The 26,210-nt window shown below is 40.8% G+C and overlaps 1 protein-coding gene across 3 annotated transcripts; it reads left to right on the top strand.

Annotated features, from left to right (window-relative positions):
- Positions 1 to 579: 579 nt before the first annotated feature.
- Positions 580 to 19,390, top strand: LOC117253864 (NLR family CARD domain-containing protein 3-like). 3 transcript variants are annotated; one of them, XM_078168616.1, is made up of 9 exons: positions 580 to 705; positions 914 to 1,060; positions 4,448 to 4,686; positions 4,891 to 6,763; positions 7,480 to 7,656; positions 13,652 to 13,825; positions 14,392 to 14,565; positions 15,114 to 15,287; positions 16,374 to 19,390. In XM_078168616.1, exons 2-9 carry the CDS (start codon positions 933 to 935, stop codon positions 16,384 to 16,386), a joined length of 2,952 nt encoding a protein of 983 aa, XP_078024742.1. In that variant the 5' UTR covers positions 580 to 705; positions 914 to 932; the 3' UTR covers positions 16,387 to 19,390. The 3 variants fall into 3 exon arrangements, with proteins under 3 accessions (XP_078024742.1, XP_078024741.1, XP_078024743.1); XM_078168615.1 differs by having other exon boundaries at positions 4,888 to 6,763; XM_078168617.1 differs by lacking the exons at positions 13,652 to 13,825; positions 14,392 to 14,565; positions 15,114 to 15,287; positions 16,374 to 19,390 and adding an exon at positions 10,741 to 13,641 and having other exon boundaries at positions 4,888 to 6,763.
- Positions 19,391 to 26,210: the final 6,820 nt, after the last annotated feature.

Here is a 26,210-nt window from a genome sequence, read left to right as displayed (position 1 = left end):
AACTATACAAACAGCACAGTTTCAAGATTAATGTCACAATTTAGTATCTGACCAAATGTCTCGTCTTCTGCTCCTGAGGTATGACCTTTCATAATGGACAGAAAAGTGTTTAATGCAGAACATTATGATGTCACAGTGAAGTTGACCTTTGACTTTTTGGATATGAAATGTCATTATTTTATCCTGTTTGACATTTGTATTAAGTTTTGTCATAATTAGTGTATGAATTCTTGAGTTACGGCCAAAAACATGTTTTGTGAGGTCACTCTGACCTTTGACCACAAAAGTCTAATCGGTTGAGCCTGTTTTTTTTATTTCGCCTTTACACTTTTACACTGTGTTCATTGTTTTTCACCAAATCAGGGAGTCAAATTTGTTGTCAAAAGAATTTGGCAATAAGCTATTTCTGTTTCTGAAGTTGACCATTTCTTCCACAGCTTCTCCTCTAGATTTACAGAGAGATTGTGTCTCAAGGCTTAACGTACCTTGAGCTCCTTAATATAGAGTGTCAGTGAGCTATTAGGTAGCTAAAATAATTGCATGTGGTAATCTTAACATCATATCTTTATTACAGATTGCACACACACACACACACACGCACACACACACACAGCAAAGACTGACGGTCAAACTATGAAGTCATATTGTCCCAGACTCCATAAACTCGACGGAGCAGTCAGAGGAATACAGGTCGTCTGAGTCAGGGTGAGTGTTAATACTAGACCTGCAAATAATGATTACTGTCATTATTGATTCATCTGCTGATTTTTATTCTGATTAATTGTTTAGTCTGTTACAGTGTCAGGAAAATACCCACCCAGTATGTAATCAGTGTCCTGTCAATAACAAGTTACTGACTGTATGGGTAATGTACTGACTTCATTATGCTGTGTGTGTGTGTGTGTGTGTCCAGTCGTCTCAGATTTGAGAAGATGAGTGATTTGGAGAAAAAGGAGGACAGATCAGAGGCTCCAGTGTCCAGCTGTCTGTCTTTGAAGAGTGACCAATCCAGAGATTTCCCTCCATTCTTCAGTAATGAGCCTGGACCCTCAGACACAAAGTAAGAGACTGTTTCTACTGTAAACTGACCTGAAGATGATTCAGTTTTTATATTATCTGATAATCTACACTACAACACTGTGTTTTTATAATGACATGAAGTATTGTTGTAGTCACTCACTGGGGATCAGAGTCCTTTAAATTTGTGTATCTACTGATACAGAGTCTGACCTGATACTTATATTTATCTAAGCATGGATTAAATGTGTATCTACATTGTAATAACAGCTGTAGCTGCTGAATCTGACACACCTTAATGCAACTTGATCCAAACACTGGTTCAAGGTACAAAGTTCGGCTTTACTGCCATTATACAATACAGGACTGCACAATAAAATGCATTTGTATCCTCCTCCAGGCAACATTCTGCAGAGGCTTGTAAATTAGACAGAACATTGTGAATGCACGTGTTTTCTGTGAACTGGTGTCGTCTCTTATGCTGATGTCCTGCTTCTTGACTAAATTGATGATGTATATTGTAACTTTTGTGTGCTTCCAATGTTTTCTATGTCCTGTACTCAGGGCCTCCTTGTAAAAGAAAGCTTGCTCTTGCTTAATGGCCTTCCCAGTTTGAATAAAGGTTATAAATAGAAAAATAAACAGATATCGAAATATCTAACTTAAAATACAACAATAAAACAGGTAATGAAATATCAACATATCAGTAAAAGAAGATATCAGAAGGAAAATGTAATTATATTTACATGGGTATACAAATATAGTTATTATGGTTATGTATATATGTTGACACAAATATATACAGTACAGGCCAAAAGTTTGGACACACCTTCTCATTCAATGCGTTTTCTTTATTTTCATGACTATTTATATTGTAGATTCTCACTGAAGGCATCAAAACTATGAATGAACACATGTGGAGTTATGTACTTAACAAAAAAAGGTGAAATAACTGAAAACATGTTTTATATTCTAGTTTCTTCAAAATAGCCACCCTTTGCTCTGATTACTGCTTTGCACACTCTTGGCATTCTCTCCATGAGCTTCAAGAGGTAGTCACCTGAAATGGTTTCCACTTCACAGGTGTGCCTTATCAGGGTTAATTAGTGGAATTTCTTGCTTTATCAATGGGGTTGGGACCATCAGTTGTGTTGTGCAGAAGTCAGGTTAATACACAGCCGACAGCCCTATTGGACAACTGTTAAAATTCATATTATGGCAAGAACCAATCAGCTAACTAAAGAAAAACAAGTGGCCATCATTACTTTAAGAAATGAAGGTCAGTCAGTCCGGAAAATTGCAAAAACTTTAAATGTGTCCCCAAGTGGAGTCGCAAAAACCATCAAGCGCTACAACGAAACTGGCACACATGAGGAGCGACCCAGGAAAGGAAGACCAAGAGTCACCTCTGCTTCTGAGGATAAGTTCATCCGAGTCACCAGCCTCAGAAATGGCAAGTTAACAGCAGCTCAGATCAGAGACCAGATGAATGCCACACAGAGTTCTAGCAGCAGACCCATCTCTAGAACAACTGTTAAGAGGAGACTGCGCGAATCAGGCCTTCATGGTCAAATAGCTGCTAGGAAACCACTGCTAAGGAGAGGCAACAAGCAGAAAAGATTTGTTTGGGCCAAGAAACACAAGGAATGGACATTAGACCAGTGGAAATCTGTGCTTTGGTCTGATGAGTCCAAATTTGAGATCTTTGGTTCCAACCGCCGTGTCTTTGTGAGACGCAGAAAAGGTGAACGGATGGATTCCACATGCCTGGTTCCCACTGTGAAGCATGGAGGAGGAGGTGTGATGGTGTGGGGGTGTTTTGCTGGTGACACTGTTGGGGATTTATTCAAAATTGAAGGCACACTGAACCAGCATGGCTACCACAGCATCCTGCAGCAACATGCCATCCCATCCGGTTTGCGTTTAGTTGGACGATCATTTATTTTTCAACAGGACAATGACCCCAAACACACCTCCAGGCTGTGTAAGGGCTATTTGACCAAGAAGGAGAGTGATGGAGTGCTGCGGCAGATGACCTGGCCTCCACAGTCACCGGACCTGAACCCAATCCAGATGGTTTGGGGTGAGCTGGACCACAGAGTGAAGGCAAAGGGGCCAACAAGTGTTAAACACCTCTGGGAACTCCTTCAAGACTGTTGGAAAACCATTTCAGGTGACTACCTCTTGAAGCTCATGGAGAGAATGCCAAGAGTGTGCAAAGCAGTAATCAGAGCAAAGGGTGGCTATTTTGAAGAAACTAGAATATAAAACATGTTTTCAGTTATTTCACCTTTTTTTGTTAAGTACATAACTCCACATGTGTTCATTCATAGTTTTGATGCCTTCAGTGAGAATCTACAATGTAAATAGTCATGAAAATAAAGAAAACGCATTGAATGAGAAGGTGTGTCCAAACTTTTGGCCTGTACTGTATGTATACATAATCTGAAGATCCTGGCTCCAAACTATTACATTGATAAGCTTCAATTGTTGATCTGATATGAATCAAAGTTCAGCTGGAAGACTGTGACTCCTGAAACTGACATGCTGCAGTCAGCTAAAGAAAAGAGGTCTCACTCTGTTGGAGTTGTTGGAGCGACAGAAACACTGTGATTGTTCAGTGATGTTACGGAGTGGAGCTTCTTCTCACACTGATGATCTTTAGAAACACAGTAGGGTTTTAAATTTGTCAGACTTATTAACTGAGCCTGTGATATTACTTTGTTATGTGTTAATAGAAATCATTTTGTCAAAGAGGTTTCGAAGTTGCTCCAGAAATCTTCCACAAAGTTCAGCAGTAGAAAACTCTGTGAAAATCACATGCACTGCGGCTCATTAACATCTGAAGTTTGAGGGAATATTCTGCTAAACTAAAAAAGTGGAGACACAAATTTTGCACCACTGAAGGTGATAAGTGACAGTTTTAGTAAATATCTCCTCTGGTGGCTTCAGATGAAGAAACTGAAAGTAATGTTCAGTAGAATCTCCATGTTTCAGTCTGTCAGCCTCAGACAGTTGAATCTACTTTAAGGTGTCCCATCATCTGACGCTCATGTGGATTTCAAAGCAGTTCACCAGTTAAAGAATGAATGATGAGAGGATGAATTACTTGAGACATGTGATTAATCATTGTTCCAAAGTTTGTTTGAATTGCACAGCATGTCCAGCAAAAACACCAAAACTAAAACCACCTGAGGATCGACTGCCTCTCATCAAGAATAGTTTAACTGCAAGGAAATGTTGAAAGACATGAGGAAAGTTTGAGCCTTTTGAAAGTCGTCTCACAGTGGAGCAGAACATTACTCAGGAGGTTTTCATGAAGCTCCACCATGAGATATTTGAACTGCCAGGGATTAAGTGTGTGAATAAAACAAACTATTTCCACAAGAGGTGGCAGGACGAGGTCTAAAGAATGTGTTCATCTCTACAGAGAGAAGAAGAAGAGGAGTCGTGTTTCTGGGGAGGAGCAGCCGTCCTGCTGTGTTTTGTGTCAGGACGTCCTGAAGGATCCAGTCTCTACCAGCTGTGGACACTGGTTCTGCAGACAGTGCATCACCTCACATTGGGACCAGTCTGATTCATCAGGAGACTCCTCCTGTCCTCAGTGTGGGAAAAGATCCAGAACAAGAGCTGGACTGCAGACAGCCAGTCAGACCATCACTGTACAAAGTACGACTGTACATCTGTCCTCTGATGTGATCATGTCTAAACACAGGATTCTTCTTGATTTATTTCTTGTGTTGTACAGCATCGAACTTAAAGATTGTTATTAAAGTCATAAAATTTTAAACGCTTTAATTTAATGTTGGTCATGAAAATAATCATCAGCTTCTCTTTTCCTTTAGTCTCACATGTTTCCTTCTCTTTCAGCAGGTAGTGGTCTGCAGGAGGTTTTAGATGAACATAAGATCAGTCTGAGGAGGAGATGTGAACATGTGACTGAAGGAAGTGATGAAACAGGAAGTGAAACCCTCCTCAACAGGATCTACACTGAGCTCTACATCACAGAGAGACAGAGTGAAGAGGTTAATACCCAACATGAGGTGACACAGCTTGAGACAGCTTCCAAGAAGAAGATCCTCCATGACACTCCAATCAAGTGTCACAAAATCTTTAAAGCTTTACCTGACCAACAGAAACACATCAGAGTCGTTCTGACGAATGGCGTCGCTGGCATTGGAAAAACCTTCTCAGTGCAGAAGTTCACTCTGGACTGGGCCGAGGGTTTGGAAAACCAAGATATCAGTCTGGTGATTCTGCTTTCGTTCAGGGGGCTGAACTTGATCAAGTATGAGCAGTACAGTCTTCTCACTCTGCTCCATGTTTTCCATCCAACATTACAGAAGGTCACAGCAGAGGAGCTTGCTGTCTGTAAAGTTCTGTTCATCTTTGACGGCCTGGATGAAAGCAGACTGGCTCTGGATTTCCACAACAATGAGGTTGTGACTGATGTCACACAGAAGTCATCAGTCAACATGCTGCTGACAAACCTCATCAAGGGGAATGTGCTTCCCTCAGCTCTCGTCTGGATAACTTCCCGACCTGCAGCAGCCAATCAGATCCCTCCTGCATGTGTTGACAGGGTAACAGAAGTACGAGGCTTCACTGATGCCCACAAGGAGGAGTACTTCAGGAGGAGAGTCAGTGATGAAGAGCTGTCCAGCAGAATGATTTCACACATCAAGACATCCAGGAGCCTCCACATCATGTGTCTAATCCCAGTCTTCTGCTGGATCACTGCTACAGTTCTGGATCACATGTTGACTACAGAGCAGAGAGGAGAGCTGCCCAAGACCCTGACTGACCTGTACTCACACTTCCTGCTGGTTCAGACAAAGAGGAAGAAGCAGAAGTATGATGAGGAGCATGAGACGAGTCCACAGGAGCTGACGGAGGCTGACAGGGACGTTCTTCTGAAGCTGGGGAGGCTGGCGTTTGATCATCTGGAGAAAGGAAACATGTTTTACCAAGAAGACCTGGAGCGCTGTGGTCTTGATGTCACAGAGGCCTCAGTGTTCTCAGGAGTTTGTACAGAGATCTTCAAAAGAGAGAGTGTGATCTTCCAGCAAACAGTCTACTGCTTCGTTCATCTGAGCATTCAGGAGTTTCTGGCTGCAGTCTACATGTTCCACTGTTTCACCAACAGGAAGACAGAGGTATTGGAGAACTTCCTGGGGAAAGACTGGGATAATTACAGATTCCTGGATGTCGTCCTGGAGAAATATGGGAATAAATACAGACCCCTGAAGGACTTCCTGGGGAAAGACCGGGATAAAAACAGATCCCTGGATGTGTTTCTGAAGAAAGCCATGGAGAAATCCCTCCAAAGTGAAAATGGTCACCTAGACCTGTTTGTCCGTTTCCTTCATGGCCTGTCTCTGGAGTCCAACCAGAGACTATTGGGAGGCCTGCTGGGTCGTACAGACAACAGTCCAGAAATCATCCAGAGAGCCATCAAAAACCTGAAGAAGATGAGCAGTGATGAGATCTCTCCTGACAGAAGCATCAACATCTTCCACTGTCTGCTGGAGATGAACGACCACTCAGTACATCAGGAGATCCAAGAGTTCCTGAAGTCAGAGAACAGACCAGAGAAGAAACTCTCTGAGATCCACTGCTCAGCTCTGGCCTACATGCTGCAGATGTCAGAGGAGGTTCTGGATGAGTTGAACCTGAGGAAATACAACACAACAGAGGAGGGACGACTGAGACTGATTCCAGCTGTGAGGAACTGCAGAAAGGCTGTGTAAGTCCAGATGTGATTATGTGATCATAAATCACTGTAAATTAGTTCTTCAAATATATACACTATACAATTCTTATATTCCTTATTAACCTGGTAAAACAAATGAAGAAATTTAAAGGTTGTGGTTGAGAATTTATCACAGCAGCATTTCAGCCCAACATGTAGCAGTATGTTATGGTTATCAGTGAATGCAGTAAAGTTGTTATTACATAAGTAGGTTCTGAAGGTGATTTATATAATCAGATATGCAGATAATACCTGAGTTTCTTTTCTCCTAAACTTAAGAATTAAAAATAAGATCTGTATCATTTTTCAAAGCAGATTTCCGAAGTCCTAAAGAACGACTGTCATGCAGTTATTGCTATTGTTTTTTGTTTGTTTGTTTGTTTGTTTGTCTTTTAATGTAATGGTTTTGGAGCCACTTTATAGGGGGCACAGAGGATGTAAGGGGATGCCACACCTCCTTCTCAAAGAAAATGGACCAAAAAACAAATTAAGGGTTCTACTCACACTGTTTAAATAGCACAATACTATTTTTATGAGTTGCCTTTTAATTACTTTTAATTCTTCATGTCCTTTTTTTTTACATTTAAATACTTTCAGTCGATCTAAACGGGATATGTCAAACTGTTCCATGTTTCATAATTTGAATATTAAGTATTAAATATTAAGTGTTTCTTCCATAATAACAAATCTTTGAATATGTGTCATGACAGACTTTCTGGCTGTGGAATCCCAGAGACTCACTGTGGAGTCATGGCCTCAGCTCTTAAGTCCAACCCCTCCCATCTGAGAGAGCTGCACCTGAGTTTTAACTACTATCTGCAGGATTCAGGAGTGAAGCAGCTGTGTGCTGGACTGGAGAGTCCAAACTGTAGACTGGAGACTCTGAGGTCAGTTCACTTGTTTATGCAGTTTTCTTTTATATATTAAATTCAGATCCTTGATTGAGGTCACAGGATTTCACTTTTTCATAAATTTTCTGTCTTTCCAAATGGCTGAACAATTGGTAACAATAGTAGAGAAGTGATGATGTAAAAAGCACATCATCAAGTTTGAGATTCATTGCAACAAAATTTAAGATTCCTGAGGTTCTGAGTTATTCTTGTTTTCATGTCAACACTGACTAATTATTTGTGTCCTGGCATATTTTAAAAAATACAATTGTTCAGCCTCTTTTAAAAACAAACAAACCTTGGTCCATCTGTGCCAAATAACTATAAACCCATTTCAAAGCTGTCCTTTATTTACAAACTTTTAGAAAAAGTTGTTTTTAAACAGGTCATTGCTGTGCTGACCGAACACAAAATTCTCGATACATTCCAGTCAGGGTTCCGTCAGGGGCACTCCACCGAAACAGCCCTTCTTAGAGTCTCAAATGACCTAATAATGTCCTCTGATATCGGTGAATGTTCTGTTTTGGTACTGTTGGATCTCAGAGCAGCTTTTGATAGTGCGAATCACAGTATCTCTTTGGGAATGCCCTTGACTCGTTTTGCCCCTACCTTTCAAATAGGAGTTTCTCCGTGTCTCTTGGTCCTTTCAGCTTTGATACTGCTGCTCTTTCCTGTGGTGTACCTCAGGGCTCTGTATTAGGTCCTTTATTATTTAATCAGTATATGCCTTCACTTGGACATATTATTAGCCAGTTCTCAGGCATATCATATCACTGTTATGCTGACGACATTCAACTCTATGTCTCGTTTAAGCCTGATAACACAGACAAACTTGCTGTTCTTCACAACTGTTAGACTGCAATCAAGGACTGGATGTCAAACAACTACTAACAATTAAACACAGATAAGACAGAGGTTCTGATAATTGCTTCAGAAAGTATAGTTTCAAAGGTTGCCCAGAGTATTGGGTCCCTTTTGCCAGTTATACAGTTAAATTTTAGGAATCTTGGTGTTATCTTCGACCAGGCAATGCATTTTGATCATCATATTAAATTATTGGCCCGTACTTGTTTTATTTACCTCAGAAATTTTGCAAAGCTCAGGTCTGTGGTGTCTCGACCTTAGCTAGAGATGATTATCCATGCTTTTGTGTCCTCCGGACTGGACTATTGTAATTCACTTTTTACTTGTCTAAAGAAATCATCTCTAAACAGTCTTCAAATAATCCAGAATGCTGCTGCTAGGCTGTTAACCAGGTCCAACAGGTCAACCCATATCACTCCTTTTTTAGTTTCTTTACAGTGGCTTCCCATCAGGTTCAGGATCCACTTTAAGTTACTTGTTCTCACGTATAAAGCCCTCCACAGTCAGGCACCTGAGTACATAAGTGATCTCCTTCATTCATATATTGTCAGCAGGTCCCTTAGGTCTTCGGAACAGGACCTATTGGCAGTCCCCTGCTCCAGACTGAAAACAAAAGGTGACTGTGCCTTTGAAGTCGTGGCTTTGACACTATGGAACTCCCTTCCATTGGATTTATGGTCGGCAGTCTCAACTTTTAAGTTTAAATAAACACAAGAAATTTGTGCTCTAGAGAAAGGATCAGCACTCAGTGAATAACCTCCTAAGCCCTATGATAAGCTATTGTCGCAAGGCTTAACTATACAGACCAGTGAGCAGTGATAACTAACACATCTTTGGGGTCATCAGGTAGGAACCTCCTTTCACCAGTGTTTCATCTAGTTGGTACCATGACACCTCCAGGAGGCTAGACAGTGATCTCTGCCGTCCTAGAGATACTCCCTTAATGCCAGCTCTCACTGCTCCCCGCACCGACCCAACAACTTCTTTTACCTTACTTACACATGGCTTTCTCAGCCCAAACAGCACTGCCACCTTCAACAAACCCAGGCTCCGTTTATGCGAGCTCCAGGTAGTGATACTAACTTTCTTAGCACAATCACCATATCCTATTTCACATGCTACGTATCATAACTCCAATATAAGCTAAAGTTAAAGAAGACAGAGAAGATTAACTCACAGAATCAGCAAACACACTCACCTTGCAGCATGGTCTCAAACAAAAGGGACTCAAATAGGCCACTCCCACACTTAAATAACGTTCCTCTTCCTGGATTTTCTTCTGAGAGGTCTGATTGGTGGATCTCTCCACCTGATCTCAAGGAGTTATGTACATTGCTTAGTAGGTCCCCTGCTGGCCCCCAACTGACATTTTCCTCCTAATCCAAATCCACTGACTAGATCTAGCTGTTTCATCTTTTAAAATACAACTGAAGACCCATCTTTTCAAATTGGCCTTTGACCCACTGGACATTGTCTAGTGCTTGTTACTCTAGTATGTTTAAGCAATATCACACAAAAGGGAGTGATGTTTTACTGTATGTCGTCATGACTGCTATTCGGTCATAGGCACGAGGCCACAGGCCGAGTGCCGAAGACAATTACAGCCGTGACGATATACAGTACAACATCACGACCTCGAGTGTGATATTGCTTTTATACAACAGTTCAACAACAGCTTAAATAGCAATGCTGAGTAAGGAAATGTTAACAAAAAGGTGATGAAATAAATTATTTAAGTATGTTATGTAGCTCTGCGAAAAAGAACAGTTCCCCCAGTCTGTTGCCAGGCAACGCAACACACACGCCAGGAACTCACAAGCTACTTTGTATTTACATTGATCAGCAACTGTGTAACTTCGTCCAGTTTGGCTGATGAAACTTTGGCAAACTTGGATGTTGGCACTACCAAATTCAAACACACCTGGAGGTCTGCACAGAAGAGTCCTGGCTTTCCTTTTCCTCGTCCTCTCCTGACAACCAATCATAATTTAATAAGTTTCAAAAGTAATTTTGGGGAAAATATCCATCTTCTTGGTGTAACGCTACAGTGTCAGTTTGCATCAATGTAGCGAGTGTGACAGTTGGTTAATTAATGCTTGTATATATTTATAACACCTGTGAGCAGAGTGATTTTACTGTTACATGTCCCAGTACTGTTGTACTCTATATCAACACTCATGGAATACCTCTTGTCCAATCAAATTACTTGGTCGGAAGTAACTGACCAGCCCGCGGCTTCCCTCCCACGTCACTGGGACAAGATGGCGGCAGCGGTGGGTGCTGCTGGTGGAGGCTCTGCTTGCCCTCGCACAAAACCTGCAATCTACAAAACGGATAATGGAAAGGTGATAGTGGAAGATGAACTGTTAAACTTTATCGTGGTTAAAATGAAGACACTAAGCCATGATGAAATTGTTTTGTTGACAACAAACAACTTTTCATCTGAGTGGATTGAGGAGTCCAAGTGGCTTTTGTTTGATGTATGCCCGAATACCACGCTTCGCTGTGTCGCACACAAAGGCCTACAGAAGGACATAAATAATATCAAGGCCTGTCTGAAGGTCCTAAATGAGTGCGGTGAAAATATTCCACGGTTTGTTTTACATTACTTGGATGAACTGCCACCTGTTGGGTATGGTAATATGGATGCCTCGGCGCTGCTTAGCCGAGTGGAGCAGCTGAACCAAGAAGTCTCTGGCCTGAGGAGGGCATTGGAAACACAGGCAGAAGTGAGTGAGAACTTGGGGGCAATTATTGTGGCCATGGATCGCCGAGTGACAGCAGTGGAGACGCACCGCACATCGGACTACGACCCTGGGACTACCGGTACTGCATGAGAGGGGGTGCGGGGGCTAACAGGCCCTGTTCGTCAGGAGGAGTCAACAACATCTCCCGCTGGGAAGTCTTGTCTCCTGGGACTGGACACCGGGATCGCCGGCACCTCACGCAGGGGGGTGAAGGGGCTGGTGGGCTATGATGAAAATTGATTATGATTTGGATACCACGGACCATATACCCTTTCTCATGGTGTTGAACACAGGCAATTTACCAGTGTTGTTGCCTGTGGATAAAGGCATTGGTGTAGGGAAAATAGTCTAAGAAAGATCTTAATAAATATGTCAATCATTCTGATGCTTTGCTGGGTAATATTAAGGTCCCAAAAGATGCGTTATTGTGTCAGGATATGAACTGTAAGAATGTACAACACTGTAAGGAATTATATTCCCTGTATGAAGCTATTGTGGAGTCTCTCGGTATCTCAAGCAGGTCTCTATATAAACACAGGACAAAAGTGTGCAATGCTAAGCCAGGTTGGAAGGATCATGTAAAAGAGCTCCATGCAGAGGCCCGAAATGCTTTTAAAAAATGGTCTCAGTCAGGCAAAAGCAGACTTGGCCTTTTGTTTGAAAATAAAAAATGCACTAATGCTAGATTTAAATATGCACTTCGCTATATTAAAAGAAATGACAATACTATCAGGTGAGATTCACTGGCAAGGAAGCTGCAAAAAATAATGTTAATGAGTTCTGGAAAGAAGTAAAAACTATTAATAACTGCAAAACATCTCTTCAATCTAATATAGATGGTGTGAGTGGTCCTGATGAAATTTCACAGTTATGGTGGACACAGTATTATGAACTGTTAAACTGTGTAAAAAGTAATCTGTTTGTAGAGTTTAATGATGATGATATTGTCACTTCTGCTGAAGTCCATGAAGCAGTACTGAAGTTAAGAGATAATAAGGCCTGTGGTCTGGATAATATTACAGCTGAACATATTAAACTTGCCAGTAAGAAACTGTGCCCTCTGGTGGCTATGTGCTACACAGGTTTTCTTGTTCATGGAGTGTTACCTGATTCTATGATTTTTGTTGTGCTAGTACCAGTTATCAAAGATAAAGTGGGGAAGCTGAACAGCTCAGATAATTACAGGCCAATAGCTCTGGCCAGTGTCATGTCCAAAGTGCTGGAGACAGTTCTACTGTGTAGACTTGAGAGGTACATCCTGTCCACTGACAACCAATTTGGTTTTAAATGAAACCATGGCACTGATTTATGTATTTTTGCACTAAAGGAAATTTTAGATAAATATAATAGGCAAAATTATACAATGTTCATGTGCTTCATTGATGCTTCTAAAGCATTTGATCGTGTAAATCAAGAGAAATTATTTCTAAAATTGTCTAAAAGTGGGGTCCCTGGTTTTTTAATTAGAATCTTGGTTTATTGGTACTCGCATCAGACAATGAGAGTGCGATGGGGGAATGTAACATCTGTTCCCTTCCATGTGACCAATGGTGTTCACCAGGGCAGAATTTTGTCTCCTTTTCTTTTTAATATGTATGTGAATGATTTGTCTTTGATTTTAAATGCATGTGGTACAGGTTGTAGGGTTGGTGACTCACTAATTAATCACCTTATGTACGCAGATGATTTGATCATCTTTAGCCCATATAGTGCTGGTCTCCAACAGCTTCTGAGAATATGCACACAGTATGGTGCTGATTTTGATATAAAATACAACGCTAAAAAGAGTAAGATCATGATTGTCAGAAGTAGAGAAGACAGACAGTCCTTCCTGAACCTTCCCTGACTTCTGTCTGTCTAGCACTGCACTCAGTGTGTGCAGTGAGATTACATATTTGGGCCATATTATCGCAAATGACCTGTCTGATGACAAGGATATCTTTAGGCAGTGACGGAAGCTGTATGCCCAAGCAAACATGCTGTGTTGTAAGTTCAGCATGTGCTCTGTATCTGTGAAGATCTCACTCTTTAGAGCGTATTGTACACCTTTGTATACTGCCTACCTGTGGTGTCGTTATAAACAAGGCAGCATTAGGAAACTCACAGTGGCTTATAATGACAGCATGAGGCTGCTGCTGAGAGCTTCAAGAAGCTCAACTGCAAGCCATATGTTTGTTAGTGTCTGGATGATGTCTGCAGACGGCAGACATTATGATGATCCACAATAACACAATGACAAAGTCACTCCACTCATTTGGGAAAATCTCATTGATTAGGGCATAGTAATATTGAGCTACACATTTAAAAGCTGAACACATCTGATTGGATTCTTTATAACCGTTATCTACATAATTATTCAGTCTACGTTATTCTTTATTCAGGTTGAGGGACTGCAGGTTGTCAGAGATCAGCTGTGTTTCTCTGGCCTCAGCTCTGAAGTCCAACCCCTCCCATCTAAGAGAGCTGGAGCTGAGTCACAATGAGCTGCAGGATTCAGGAGTGAAGCTGCTGTGCGATTTTCTGGAGAGCCCACACTGTAGACTGGAGACTCTGAGGTCAGACACAATTTTTTACTCTTTTGCTGAGATAAACACATGAAAGTTGTGGTGGCTTCGATATTATGACTCCACAATTTCAGAAAAGAAATACTGTTGATGCTTTTTGTTCACATTTTTCAAAATTAAAAACGTATTTGACATCTTTGGGATCTTGAGTCAAATATTAGTCTTGATATTGTGCTAGAGACCCTTTTTTCTCTTGCCTTTGCAAGTCAAATATGACCCAAACACAGTAGGAGGGTTAAATCAATTTCTGTGGGTTTTTATTTGTGTTTGGCTGCACATTATCAGTTCCTGATGATGGAGCCACTGGTGGAGCTGGCAGAGTTCAAGAGGTGTTTTTATCGAAGTAGCAGCATGTTATTAATATTAATAAGAGCTCCTTTTTCATTTTAGTATGTTAAAGTTTTCGACTTGCATCCTGTTGGGTTCAGGTGTTTAAGTTTCCATTTTCCAAACTTCTGTATTCTAAACCTTCTTTAGCTCTGAACACATTATTCAACACTGAATTATTTCAGGCATAACACTGTCTTCTCAACTGACATCATTTATTCTTTATTCAGATTGAGTTCCTGCAGGTTGTCAGAGATCAGCTGTGTTTCTCTGGCCTCACCTCTGAAGTCCAACCCCTCCCATCTGAGAGAGCTGGAGCTGAGTAACAACAACCTGCAGGACTCAGGAGTGAAGCAGCTGAGTGCTGGACTGGAGAGTCCAAACTGTAGACTGGAGACTCTGAGGTCAGTTCAATTGTTTACATAGTTATTTTGGTATATATTGAACTGTTATAGATCTTATATATTTGAGTAACAATGGGACCTTATGTATTTACATATAGATAACTTATATCCACAAAAAAAATAACATTTCCATCTGTTAATTTCTTTTTTCTTGTATAAAGTAAAATGCAATCACAAAAACATGAAAATGTCCACAGTTTTTTGTGACAGTAAATGTTTGTTTATATGTTTGGTTAATGGTCACATCTATACACAGAAGATCCTCTGAACTAATATTTGTTTTTAATTCACAGAGTTTATAAAGTATTGATTCATTATTAATCTTTGTTGACATGAATAGGTGTACGAATGTTCTATTGACATTTGGATATCTGTAGTAGGCTGACATTATGATGACCCACAGTAACACAGTGAATAAGTCACTCTACTTGTTCTAGGGAAAAGGTCATTGATTAGGACATAGTAATGTTGAGCTACACATTTAAAACCTGCACTCATCTTATTGGATTATTACTGACTTTTATCTACATCATTTATTCTTTATTTAGATTGAGTTCCTGCAGGTTGTCAGAGATCAGCTGTGTTTCTTTGGCCTCAGCTCTGAAGTCCAACCCCTCCCATCTGAGAGAGCTGGAGCTGAGCAACAATGACCTGCACAATTCAGATGTGATACTGCTGTCTGATCTTGAGAGGAGTCCACACTGTAAACTGGAGACTCTGAGGTCAGTAGAGGGCTGGATTCAGTAGTATTGTGCTAAATTCAGTTTGTATCAAAGTAAAAATCCAGTATTTTCTGTAAACCTTCGAAGGTTTAACACAGGGAAGACAGGAAGGAAAGATAGAGAGAGCAGTCAGCCAATCAGATCAGCCAGAGGCTTGTTGTGATCATGTGTTTAAGTTGATGTGAAGATGACTGTTGTGTTCATGTCCACAGAAAGTGAAGCTGGATTACAGTTGACAGCATCACAACATGTATAGAGACAGCTGTCCTCCTTCATCAAACTATCTCATCATCAAATCTGATCTCAAAGGAAACCCATTATGCTTTGACGCTTATATTCTGTCATATATAATATTACAATGTTGGATGTTCAAACATGGCCAAAGTTTTAAATGATGAGGTAAACTATGTAGAAGTAATTACTGTGAGTAAAAACCTAAGACTGAATACTTTTATACTTTTCATTGTAGAAAGTGATGCTATTCTCCGTTATTATCAGTTATTTTCCAGCTGACCAATCAGAGCAGACAGGGCTTTTCAGGAAGGAGGCTTAAAAAGACAGGCACTAAAATGTTTCATACAGAGGGTAAATACAGGTGTTCCAGCACAGACAGCATTAGGAAAATAAACATATTCTAGCAGAAACCTTAAATACAAGTATGAACCTGAACATGAGCATAACAGATCCTCTTGTTTGTTCTCGTCATCTCTGTCACAGCTCTGAGATCAGTCTGTGTAGAGCCTGCAAAGTGGTGGCTTTTATTTCGAAGAACCATCATTACATTTAGTAACCATGTGGTCTTTAAACAGAGCAGAACCTCTGCTGAAGTCCAGTAATCACAGCTGATGTGTTGCTGTTCAGTCTCTGTATCAACAAATTGAAATTATATTAATTCTACAACAGAAAGTGAATATCTGTTTGATGATGCTTTCAGGACTCTGCAGTTTATTCAGTTTATTTACACTGTGCACTTCAGTGAAATCTGCAGAGTAAACAGTCTTGATGCCCAAAGTTTCTGCAGATCTGTGAGCTTCAAGCTCAGCTGATTTATGACTTCTTTTGTCTGTCGTCTTCTTCTCTCATCAGCTGGAGGTGGTGATCTCAGAGTGTCAGAGTGAGTGATCAGCAAGGTGGATGTGTTGAGACGATCAGCTGTGTCCTGATGATCCAGAGAGGTTGAAGCAGCAGCATCAGCTTGTGAATGGAGAGACACTGACTGGACCATGTTACTGGGAGGTGGAGTGGAGAGCAGAGCTTCATCCAGCAGTGACTAACAGAAGAATCACAAGAGGTGGAGATGACTCTCATCATCAGCTCCACTGTCAAGTTCATCATAATCCCTTTGTGTTCCTCTGGATCTGACCGAGTATCATCATCAGTGTATCACTGACTGCTCTGTTCTTCTCCTCCACTCCTTCTGCTCCACACTCAGCCACCTCCTCCACCCTCCACCTGGACGTGAGTCTGGATTTTGTAGATAGATATGCTGAATCTGACTCTGTAGATTTCTACTGTTTAACAACATCACAGTAAATTTACAGTCATTTAAACGGCACTCAGGCTGCTCAGATTACAGTGAACTAGTGTAAGACCTGTGATTGTCTCTGTATTGTTTTGTGTTGCACCTCCACACTGTGGAATGATGGAGAACTGCTGTTCATGTTCACATGATCCTGTATGTTGGAGGTTGATGTCAGGATGCAGAAGTCTGCAACTACATTTAATCATTCTGATCACTGAGATTATATTTCTGTATATATGATCTTTTTGCTTCTACATATGTATGTTCCTATTTTATTTGAATAATATATTCTGTAGCAGAGTGCATCAATTTTTGAGCCATGGTGGTTTTATATTTGTAAAACTTTCTTTAAAAATCTGTGACGACATCACAATGTAAAGTCAATGAGCTAAGAAGGAACTTGAGGGCGGGGCCAGTAAGAGAAACATTACAATGCATATTCAGTGGGCCACATACTGTGGGAAGTTAAGACCTTTTTTGGTGTATGCGCCAGGCAAGCAGATCCATTGGAATTAAAAGGCACCATCTTGGCATATGATTGCTAATTATTATTAAAATCTGTGCAGCAACCTCAAGTGAGTCAGTATCATAAACTATATAAAGATGGATGACATGACTCCACTTTCCCCCACTGTACAAAAATTAAGCCAAAATATCCTGGATATAACTGCTGCCATTTTGCTCTGGTGACATCATTTAGAGCTAAAGTCAAGCAGTAGTGATCTCCACCAGTGGTGACTTCCCATCCACACACCCATCTGACAGATAGTGAGCAGCACAATAGATAGCGAGCACACCGATTTGCACACACAGCTGTCAGTCATGTCCTCAATTCCACGTATATTTAACATCAAGTTACTAGTTATAACCAAGCTTATTAGAAAAAACACCTGAACACACAGCAGCATGATAAGAACTAACTAAAATAATAGGAACCAGACTGTTTATTTTGGCCCATGTCCTATCCACGAACATGGAGGGGGCAGGGTTACGTATACAGCAGCCAGCCACTGGGGACGAGATGTTTTGGCTTCACTTTTGGGGAGCTGTCACATTGTCCATCTTTATACAGTCTATGGTAAGTATAGCTGGGGCGGGAGCAGTTAAGTAACTTGCCCACCATCAGTCTACAATCAGTCCCCTTTGCCCCTTGGTCTGGAAGGGGCAAAGGGGAACATCCGTTCCTCTGTTAAAAATCTCGGTGTGACCTTTGACAGTGCTTTCAAATTTGATAAACAAGTTATAATAATACAAACCAGCTTTTATCAGCTCAGGCTTTTAGCTAAAGTAAAGGGCTATCTCTCCCCCCAAAATCTAGAGCGGGTAATCCATGCTTTTATAACCTCACATCTGGACTACTGTAACTCGCTTTATGTCGGTATTGACCAGTCACTGCTACACCGTCTACAGCTTGTCCAGAACGCAGCAGCCCGCCTCCTCACTGGAAAGCGTAAACACGAACACATTACACCACTCTTGGCCTCACTCCACTGGCTTCCAGTGCGTTTTAGAATTGATTTTAAGATTTTATTGATTGTTTTTAAAGCCCTAAATGGGCTGGCACCCCCTTATTTAACCGAACTCCTGCACTTTCATGCTCCCTCCAGAGCCTTGAGATCAGCCAGTTAGCTATTACTGGCTACTCCTAGGACTAGGCTGAAGACCAGAAGTGACAGAGCCTTTGGGGCAGCTGCCCCTAGGCTCTGGAATAGCCTGCCCCTGCACATTAGGTCTGCCCAGACCCTAGAGGTTTTTAACTCTTTTCTTAAAACCCACTTCTTCTCTCTGGCTTTTAACTCAGGTTGAGCTGGACACCCAAACATTTTATCTTATTTTTATCTTATTTTATAACTCTTGTATTTTATTTTATTTTGTTGTATTGTATGTTTATGTATCTTATGGTTATTATTGTGGTGTACTAGGTACCTCATTGTATTTGCTTGTTTATTTCTATTGACCTGTTCAGCACTTTGGTCAACCTTGGTTGTTTTAAATGTGCTTTATAAATAAAGTTTGAGTTGAGCTGAGTTGGAAGTGGAACCCCTAAAGAAAATGCTGAGTTAGAATTTAGCTAGCTGTGAAGAGTTTGGTTAAAAGAGAGGCGGTTAGGATAATGGTAATGGTGAGGGGTACATCTCGGTACTTATAGTGGAGTATTAGTGCTTTTGGCCTCATATTTATTCTCTACAATGTCATGTTGTAGCAGGGTTCAGATAGCTGTCATGTCGGAGGATTTGTCTTATGCTGGTGGTGGGTGTTATCTGAAGGAGGAATGTCATGTAGGCTCCTAATGATATGTGGCTGCAGTTATACATGTCTCACCTCAAGTCCCCAGGAACGCCATCCAGCATTGCAGCCAATTTTTTTTTCCAGTGGCCACTTGAGGTATTGCAACAAAACATCCCGTGCAGCCCAAAAAACATATTTCCCCACAGATAATTACTTCTCTCTTTATTGAAACTTCCATATTCGTGAGAACAGATGAAGTTGTGACAGTACTGTTAGACAATATCTATTATGAAAGTACTAAATAACACCATAGGGACGATGTTGCAAAATAAAGTCAGACTTGGTACCTTAATATTGCATTTAATCTACTTGCATGGACTCTCTAGTGATACTGACTGTGGCAAAGGTGATGGTGGTGATGACGATGATGAAGATGATGATTTTTCTGTATTTATTTTTTTATTTTACCAAGGTTATGATGATGTCATCATTAATGTCAAATTATTGTTGTTTAGCATGTCAAACAAACAAATATGTTTGTTTTATATATATATATATATATATATATATATTTTTTTTTTTTTTTTCTGGAGACAAAGACTCTAGTCTAAGCTGTGCTTCATTTTGCTTTCTGTAAAATGCACTGTATATGATGAAATTAGAAGTCAAATATCCTGAGAATAGTAATCAAACCCTTCTCCCTATCCTTTCACTGTGCATGTAGCCTGGATCCAACGTGCTAAATGTATCACACATCTACACCGAGTAATGTCTGTCTAAATTACACCAACATGGCAATCATGTAAGCAGAGCTCAGATTGGCTTTTTTATTGAATACTGACCTGGCGTTAGCTAAGGTTACCTCTTGGGATCCACATTCACAGCTTAGTAATATGCACACTGATTCTAAAAGGGCCAACATGCCTGAACATGTGGTCAGTAAGAAGAGCCATCGGAAAAACCAGAAGCTTTGAGTTCCCTCTCTGTGTGTATAAAGGATGGTTAATTGCATGCAGGACCTTTGGTCTTGATAACCCTACTACATAGAGGTCACACCATAAATTAAACAGTCTTGCTCTGCCTGTACTGTTACTGTGTTAACATTAGCTATGCTAAGTTATTACGTTACCAGTCCATGATTGGAGGGGAAAAAGATGCTGTGGCTCATTGCTTTCATCAGCCTGTGGTCGTCTGTTGCGGATGATTCTGGTGTAGAAGAACTGTGGTTCCAGTGCAGTCTTTGTTGTGCTACACTCCAACGAAGCAGGTAAGAACAAAGTGGTTGCTCTTTGTCCTTACAGAGTTAGAAGTTTGGCACTAACCCAGCTTCGTTTTTCTTGTTGCTTGTGAAGCCCTGAAGAACATGTTAAGTTCGCATTTAGCTAGCTGTGAAGAGTTTGGTTAAAAGAGAGGCGGTTAGGATAATGGTAATGGTGAGGGGTACACCTCGCTACTTATAGTGGATTATTGGTGCTTTTGGCCTCATATTTATTCTCTACAATGTCATGTGGTAGCAGGGTTCAGATAGCTGTCGTGTCGGAGGATTTGTCTTTTGCTGGTGGTGGGTGTTATCTGAAGGGGGAATGTCATGTAGGCTCCTAATGATATGTGGCTGCAGTTATACATGTCTCACCTCAAGACCCCAAGAATGCGGCCACTTGAGGTATTGCAACAAAACATCCCCTGCAGCCCAAAAGACATTTTTCCCCACAGATAATTACTTCTCTCTTTATTGAAACTTCCATATTCTTGAGAACAGATGAAGTTGTGACAGTACTGTTAGACAATATCTATTATGAAAGTACTAAATAACACCATAGGGACGATGTTGCAAAATAAAGTCAGACTTGGTACCTTAATATTGCATTTAATCTACTTGCATGAACTCTAGTGATACTGACTGTGGCAAAGGTGATGGTGGTGATGATGACAACAAGTATTGTTGTTTAGCATGTCAAACAAACAATTATGTTTTGTTTTTTAACTTAGTTTTTATTTAGAATCCAGCAACTTATACATAGGGGTGTCAAATTATCACGTTAATTGCGAATAATTAATTACAGCCATATTTAACGTGCTATGTTTTTTGATCGCGTTAATCTCATTTTTAATCTCTAACTTTACTGTTTCTGTATGCCACAGAGTTGCCTTTTATAAAATCCGTCTGTAGGCGTACGATTGGGCTTCTTTGTGCTTGAGTTGTGGGAGAGCTGCAGCGCCACAGAGCAGAGCCCAGCAATGATGACTGTCCCCTGCAGTGGTGGTCTGCTCACTCAGGAGCCTATGAAAAGCTGTCTGCCCTAGCACGCAAGTATCTGACCTTCTCGGCAACCTCCGTGTAATTTTCGGGACAATCAGGGCAGGATTCAGGATTCAAGACAACTGCTTGGATTTCGTGACTGTGCCAAAAAATTCGGGACAGTCCCGAAATCCAAGCAGTTGTCCTGAATCCTGAATCCTGCCCTGATTGTCCCGAAAATTACACTAGAGCAGAGTCTGGAGTAGTTAATGCCCGATAAAACATTAAAAACTGATCATGGTGGTTGAGTTGTCATGCAGCTCCCACCGGCTGCACATTGGCTGCAGCAGTTCCTACATGAATTATGGGTGTTGTAGTTTGAAGAAGAGAAGACAGCGCAAGTTGCAGCCGCAAGGACAGGGAAAGCGCAGGCAGCCACGAGAAGGAGTGATTTGCACGTTGCAGTGCAGCCTCTTGTTCTAACTGTTCAAAACTGCTCTATAAACTGATTTAGCTATAACGAATGTACCAGGTGTCTTTTATTTTGTTAGCTTTTATTTTTTATTAAGTTTAAAGGACAAGTGCACTTACATTGATAACTTCCATGAAATAAAACGGGAAATTGGAAAAGAGGAAAATAATTTAGAAAATTGTTAAAATAAAATTAGGGAACTGATCACAGATGTATTGTTTCTGTGTGTTTTTACATCTATCGCTGCGTTAATCTGCAGCTATGCTATTAATGAAGCTGACATGTCATGACAGTCAAGCATCCCCCTGAAGGTCGAGACTGAAGGTTGCAGCACTCTTTCCTGGGACGAATCCCAAAAACAATAGAATGTAATGGCTAGGTGTACTGCATCTGTGTTCAAGAGTGTTATTGTTGAAAACAACAAATATGACTTTATAAAACCACTTTTTGTAATATACAGTACAGGCCAAAAGTTTGGACACACCTTCTCATTCAATGCGTTTTCTTTATTTTCATGACTATTTACATTGTAGATTCTCACTGAAGGCATCAAAACTATGAATGAACACATGTGGAGTTATGTACTTAACAAAAAAAGGTGAAATAACTGAAAACATGTTTTATATTCTAGTTTCTTCAAAATAGCCACCCTTTGCTCTGATTACTGCTTTGCACACTCTTGGCATTCTCTCCATGAGCTTCAAGAGGTAGTCACCTGAAATGGTTTCCACTTCACAGGTGTGCCTTATCAGGGTTAATTAGTGGAATTTCTTGCTTTATCAATGGGGTTGGGACCATCAGTTGTGTTGTGCAGAAGTCAGGTTAATACACAGCCGACAGCCCTATTGGACAACTGTTAAAATTCATATTATGGCAAGAACCAATCAGCTAACTAAAGAAAAACAAGTGGCCATCATTACTTTAAGAAATGAAGGTCAGTCAGTCCGGAAAATTGCAAAAACTTTAAATGTGTCCCCAAGTGGAGTCGCAAAAACCATCAAGCGCTACAACGAAACTGGCACACATATGGAGCGACCCAGGAAAGGAAGACCAAGAGTCACCTCTGCTTCTGAGGATAAGTTCATCCGAGTCACCAGCCTCAGAAATGGCAAGTTAACAGCAGCTCAGATCAGAGACCAGATGAATGCCAAACAGAGTTCTAGCAGCAGACCCATCTCTAGAACAACTGTTAAGAGGAGACTGCGCCAATCAGGCCTTCATGGTCAAATAGCTGCTAGGAAACCACTGCTAAGGAGAGGCAACAAGCAGAAGAGATTTGTTTGGGCCAAGAAACACAAGGAATGGACATTAGACCAGTGGAAATCTGTGCTTTGGTCTGATAAGTCCAAATTTGAGATCTTTGGTTCCAACCGCCGTGTCTTTGTGAGACGCAGAAAAGGTGAACGGATGGATTCCACATGCCTGGTTCCCACTGTGAAGCATGGAGGAGGAGGTGTGATGGTGTGGGGGTGTTTTGCTGGTGACACTGTTGGGGATTTATTCAAAATTGAAGGCACACTGAACCAGCATGGCTACCACAGCATCCTGCAGCGACATGCCATCCCATCCGGTTTGCGTTTAGTTGGACGATCATTTATTTTTCAACAGGACAATGACCCCAAACACACCTCCAGGCTGTGTAAGGGCTATTTGACCAAGAAGGAGAGTGATGGAGTGCTGCGGCAGATGACCTGGCCTCCACAGTCACCGGACCTGAACCCAATCCAGATGGTTTGGGGTGAGCTGGACCGCAGAGTGAAGGCAAAGGGGCCAACAAGTGCTAAACACCTCTGGGAACTCCTTCAAGACTGTTGGAAAACCATTTCAGGTGACTACCTCTTGAAGCTCATGGAGAGAATGCCAAGAGTGTGCAAAGCAGTAATCAGAGCAAAGGGTGGCTATTTTGAAGAAACTAGAATATAAAACATGTTTTCAGTTATTTCACCTTTTTTTGTTAAGTACATAACTCCACATGTGTTCATTCATAGTTTTGATGCCTTCAGTGAGAATCTACAATGTAAATAGTCATGAAAATAAAGAAAATGCATTGAATGAGAAGGTGTGTCCAAACTTTTGGCCTGTACTGTATATCAATCTTTTGATCATCTGCCACAATAATGTAATGAATTTAAATGAAATGATAATGATAATTACAGATCATAATTAATTAATCTCTCCATTTTTTTAATCTCTTGACAACACTACTTATACAATCATTTTCAGAATTTTCATACTTTTTTTTCTATCTTTACAGCTGTGTCTATGTATCTTACTGGCAAACAACAATCAGTGAAAATGAACCAAGCACATCCCAAGTATTAATTTTGCAATAGACTAACATTAGCTATGCTAAGTTATTACATTACCAGTCCATGATTGGAGAACAGATGAAGTTGTGACAGTACTGTTACCCAATCAGTGTTGGTTTTGAGGGCAATTTTTTTTATAAAAATAAATGCTGGTCTCTTCTAATAGAAAGAGAAGGCCCACCCACCTTTTGATAAAGAAAACAATGATGAGCGCCATCACTGTCTCTGGTTATAAATCTAAGGGCTGAATGGTAGACAGTATTTAGAGGCACAAGAGTGGAGGCGGTCGCATGGCGATAGATTAGATAGATAATTATGAACGGCCGGTCTGTCTTACAGTGCATACAATAAAGATTAGTGGGAAGAGGAGAGCACAAAATCAAGATGATGTGTACTCTAATGGCTCACATAGTAAGGTCAGCGTAATTAACAGTTTTACTGCCAAACCAAAAGGGCCTAAACTACGCATTGGAGGGATATATTCATCATTTTATTGTTGAGAAGGTCGATGAAAAGGTTAAATTACAAGCCAAAATTTACAGGTCACATTGTACGCTTGTGAACCGCATCTCGATGCTGTCACCATCAAAGACAACAAGTTAAAGTGCCACTGAAGTTAAGGTTTTTGGCTCAGAACATGAGAAAAGGATAACGGCCTTTTTACCATCTTTACCAAGAGTGTCTCTCTGTTAGTTTGGTGCTACAGTATTTACACTGAATCATTCAGCATAACATTTGCCAACCTTTGTTATCTCTGCCATTACAGATAAGTTAATGAAGCTAAGCTCCAGAAGTTAACGTTAGCTTAACTAGAGCCCTTTGGACAACAGCTAACAATGATGTACGATCACCAAAGTACAAAACTAGAACAAAATAGGCTAATGAACTCCCAGCAAACAAGGTGACATGATGAACAATGCAGCTAGGAGCTAACGTTAGGCTAACTTTAGCTAATGTTAGCTAGAGATCTTAAAGATAACTTTATATTTCTTTCCAGCAAAGTGACAATATGTTGCCTCAAACACGATGTTGACTTACCTTAAAACAGATGTAGACATCATTGTTAATGTTATTCACGTTGAGATGATGTTGTGGTCTAACATCACCACACAACTTTATCCAAAGGAGACACTTTTCTTGGTTGAGATGTGGTTTAAAGTGTAAGAGTTACACCTCGTCGCCCAGCCTCTCAGGATACCTTGTGTCGGAGTTGCATGTACCCCATGCACACCGTTTGACCATTTTTAAACTTCACATCTCCAAAAAAGCTCATAAAACCAAACAAAACTGACTTTCTGTAATGCATTTCAATGAACGTCCAGGTAGAGAATGTCCGAGTGTATGGGAATGGCTATACGCACTGTGATTGGCTCATCGCGTTTGAGGGCGGGACTTACAGTACAGGCCAAAAGTTTGGACACACCTTCTCATTCAATGCGTTTTCTTTATTTTCATGACTATTTACATTGTAGATTCTCACTGAAGGCATCAAAACTATGAATGAACACATGTGGAGTTATGTACTTAACAAAAAAAGGTGAAATAACTGAAAACATGTTTTATATTCTAGTTTCTTCAAAATAGCCACCCTTTGCTCTGATTACTGCTTTGCACACTCTTGGCATTCTCTCCATGAGCTTCAAGAGGTAGTCACCTGAAATGGTTTCCACTTCACAGGTGTGCCTTATCAGGGTTAATTAGTGGAATTTCTTGCTTTATCAATGGGGTTGGGACCATCAGTTGTGTTGTGCAGAAGTCAGGTTAATACACAGCCGACAGCCCTATTGGACAACTGTTAAAATTCATATTATGGCAAGAACCAATCAGCTAACTAAAGAAAAACAAGTGGCCATCATTACTTTAAGAAATGAAGGTCAGTCAGTCCGGAAAATTGCAAAAACTTTAAATGTGTCCCCAAGTGGAGTCGCAAAAACCATCAAGCGCTACAACGAAACTGGCACACATGAGGAGCGACCCAGGAAAGGAAGACCAAGAGTCACCTCTGCTTCTGAGGATAAGTTCATCCGAGTCACCAGCCTCAGAAATGGCAAGTTAACAGCAGCTCAGATCAGAGACCAGATGAATGCCAAACAGAGTTCTAGCAGCAGACCCATCTCTAGAACAACTGTTAAGAGGAGACTGCGCCAATCAG

The sequence above is a fragment of the Epinephelus lanceolatus genome, chromosome 6 (assembly GCF_041903045.1).
Source record: "Epinephelus lanceolatus isolate andai-2023 chromosome 6, ASM4190304v1, whole genome shotgun sequence".
In the NCBI taxonomy this organism is placed as follows: domain Eukaryota; kingdom Metazoa; phylum Chordata; class Actinopteri; order Perciformes; family Serranidae; genus Epinephelus; species Epinephelus lanceolatus.
Note: the sequence above shows the minus strand (reverse complement) of the source record. Positions and strands in the feature narration are given on the sequence as shown.